Source organism: Rhagoletis pomonella, unplaced genomic scaffold (assembly GCF_013731165.1).
Source record: "Rhagoletis pomonella isolate Grant_MI unplaced genomic scaffold, Rhpom_1.0 Rhpom_scaffold_00642, whole genome shotgun sequence".
NCBI classification, from domain to species: domain Eukaryota; kingdom Metazoa; phylum Arthropoda; class Insecta; order Diptera; family Tephritidae; genus Rhagoletis; species Rhagoletis pomonella.
Genome location: NW_023459196.1, coordinates 26072 through 29442, shown reverse-complemented (window position 1 = coordinate 29442; position 3371 = coordinate 26072). Strand labels below are relative to the sequence as shown.

Here is a 3371-nt window from a genome sequence, read left to right as displayed (position 1 = left end):
AACCCCGACGAGAGAATTGCGCTTAACAACTGATGAAGGAAATACAGCTTCCAACGAGTACACTAAACTAGTTCGCAGACAAAGGGTAATGATGGCCTCGTTGCGACGTTTACTGAACAACAACGTTTCCAACAATTAATAGGCTGTGGGAAAATATAGAAAACATTCACTTCAGGATATATGAGATGTTCGACAACCCAACCGAGCAGGGCTACAAGCTCGATAACTTCCTTTCACTTGAAGAAAAGGTATGGAGTACTTTATAAGCAGCTAATAGTGACTCCCATTCTGAGAAATCTTTAAACCAACTTCCGATTAAACTGCAATCAATTTCATTGCCGAAGACAATTATTCCAAAATTCGATGCCACCTATTTAAAATGGCAAGAATTTCACGACCTATTCTCGCAACTGGTAATAAATCAACCTCTTTCAAAAGTTCAGAAAATGTGGTACTTGAAAACTCCCTTAGGGCCAGTTGTTCAATGTCTGGTTATCACTATCTACCAGTTAAACATCATTATCGATGATTTCGACATCATGCATATAACATGTGATAAAGCAGTCTTTGCATTTAACCGAAGCTTCTGCCTCCGATTTGTGTTAACCAGACAACGAACAACCGGCTCTTAGTGGGGGAGGCTGGAAATCTAATTAAACATTTCGCATCAACAGGAGAGAATTTTTATGCAGCTTGTTTCATGCTTCTGGAGCGTTACAACAACAAACGCTTGCTGGTGAGCAAGTTAGTAAATGAGCTAACTACTACACCTGGAAGCACATCAATGGACAATGTTAAAAAGCTGCATGACACAACACAAGAATGTCTATTAGCATTGCAAAATTTGCAGATAGACACATCAACATGGGAGCCACTTCTGCTCCCCATTCTACTAAAGAAACTGGATCAACCGACTCGTTTGCGGTACGAACAATCATTATCAAAGCCACGGGAGGTACAAACACTCAAGGAATTACTGCAATTTGTGGAGAAACACTTTCAATCCATGGAAGCGATGGGTGCCAAAGACAAATCTACAAGCTCAACTGCAAAGGTGTGCACTTCAGTCTCCAAAGGTCATAGAAATGACACTTGCAGCATGTGCAAAAAAGGAAAACATCCATTATTTTCTTGCAAGGAATTTTTACAACAGTCTCCATCGGCACGCTTTCAGTTCATACAAGGGCAGAAATATTGCCACAATTGCCTAAAACCGGGACATGGTTCTAAAAATTGTCTATTAAGAAACTGTCTGAAATGCAACAAAAAACACAACAGGCTGTTACATTTCGAGGATTCAAAAAGGGATGTGAGCAAAGACATTACATCAGTAGCCACTCCAACACAAGACAACGGATCGCAAAGTACTACACCATCCAGGACCAAATCAACGCCATCAAAAGACGAAGCAGCGTCACTTACCACCGCAGAGCACACAAAGTCAAACACATATGTACTACTCAGCACTGCCATGGTGAATGTTAGAGGAATCGGAACAGAAGTGCAGTGTCGGGCAACTCTCGATTCAGGCTCACAAGTTAATTTTGTGACTGAACGATTGGTTAAACGTCTTGGCATCTCAACTATACCAGCATCAATATCCATTAGTGGCATTGGGTCGAGGAGCACTAAGATACAGCATCGAGTCAATGTGGCGCTACAGTTTCGGATCAACAACTTTACAACGCGGCTAGAGGCAGCGGTATTGCCTCAGATTATATCCCCGCAGCCTTCGCAAGAAATCAAGATCGACGAATGGCAAATACCTGAGAACATCATGTTAGCCGATCCATCATTCAATCATCCTGACAAAATTGATATATTGCTGGGGGCGGAGTTCTACAACCAACTGATGGCAGCAGGGCAAACCAAACTGTCTGATGACCTACCCATTCTGCAAAGTACAGTGCTGGGATGGATCATCGCGGGAAAAGTTAGTGGCAACTACATCTCAAATGAAATATGTGGAATCTGTACCAACGATCACATCAACTTAGATGCAGCCATTGCTCGATTATGGGAACCTGAGGATGTTGCAACTGTAAGAAAACAACATTCCGCAGCAGAAAAACAGTGCGAAGCTCATTTCGCACAACATACACTCATCAATGAAAATGGGAGATTCATGGTAAGGCTACCATTTCATGAAAATCCGGAGGCCTTAGGGGAATCCTATGGGATGGCGTATAATCGATTCCTGGCCTTAGAACGTCGACTGGCAAAATCGCTCCAGACAAAGAATCAATATGTACAATTTATGGAGGAATATGGGATCTTGGGGCACATGACGCAAGTGGATATTGATTCCATCAGTAAACCTAGGAATCCTCTTGGTGCTCAGTTTCTACAGGACAAGTTTTATGTAGATGACGGAATTGGTGGGTCAGACAGCTTAACCACGACGATGGAAATCCAACAGCAACTGATACACATCTTAAAACAACGTGGTCTTAACCTAAGAAAATGGTGCGCCAATCACTCACAATTGCTGCAAAATGTTGGCATGGAGGAACAAGAAGTTGACATAGACTTTGACAATGACATCAATCAAACTATAAAAACGTTGGGGTTAATATGGATGCCTAAGATGGATCGATTCTGCGTAAAGGTATGCCTAGGAAGCTGCAGTCTTGCAACTAAACGCTCAGTAAGCGCCGATCTTGCAAGGCTCTTCGATCCGTTGGAGATACTAGCACCAATTGTAGTCATGGCAAAACTATTTATTCAAGGTCTCTGGCAACGGAAACTGACATGGAATGAAGCATTACCAGCCGATATGAATGAGAGATTGCCTTGAGCTCTGTGCATCAGTACTGGGTGCCCAACTAACTACAAGTGTCAAATCAGACCTTAAGCTAGACGATGTGGCTACATACTTTGGGACTGATTCACAAATCGTGTTGGCGTGGATTAACTCATCCTCAGCATCATACCAATTATTTGTGGCAAACCGTATAGCTGTTATTCATGAGCACACTGCCGCTGAACAATGGCGGCATATAAGCTCAAAAGACAACCCAGCTGACATTCTATCTCGAGGACTGCCACCGGGGAGACTAAAAACCTGCAATATGTGGTTTTATGGGCCAACAAACTTGCTTGGTAAACAAGTAATTTTTAGCAAAAAAAACCGACTTAAAAAAAATATATATATATCTATATATTTCATGAGATCTAAACCAAATTAGTATGGGACCACCTCTGAGACACTACCTTTCCGTTGCAAAAAAAGAATTATTGAAATCGGTTGACGTGGTGCAAAGTTATGCGGTAACATACATAAAAAAAAAAAATAAAATATTCCGACGAACTGATAACCTCCTCCATTTTTGGAAGTCGGTTAAAAAGACACTTGGCCTTCAAAATATTCC

At 41.7% G+C, this 3371-nt stretch overlaps 1 protein-coding gene across 1 annotated transcript; it reads left to right on the top strand.

Moving 5' to 3' along the window:
- The first annotated feature begins 700 nt into the window (after positions 1-700).
- Positions 701-2797, top strand: LOC118751300. The gene has a single exon (XM_036486081.1). The coding sequence runs from the start codon at positions 701-703 to the stop codon at positions 2795-2797; it is 2097 nt and encodes a 698-aa protein (XP_036341974.1).
- The last annotated feature ends 574 nt before the right edge of the window (positions 2798-3371 follow it).

Bases quoted from the DNA above. Each gene is read 5' to 3' on its own strand.
- LOC118751300 (XM_036486081.1), top strand. From the start codon at position 701: ATGCTTCTGGAGCGTTACAACAACAAACGCTTGCTGGTGAGCAAGTTA.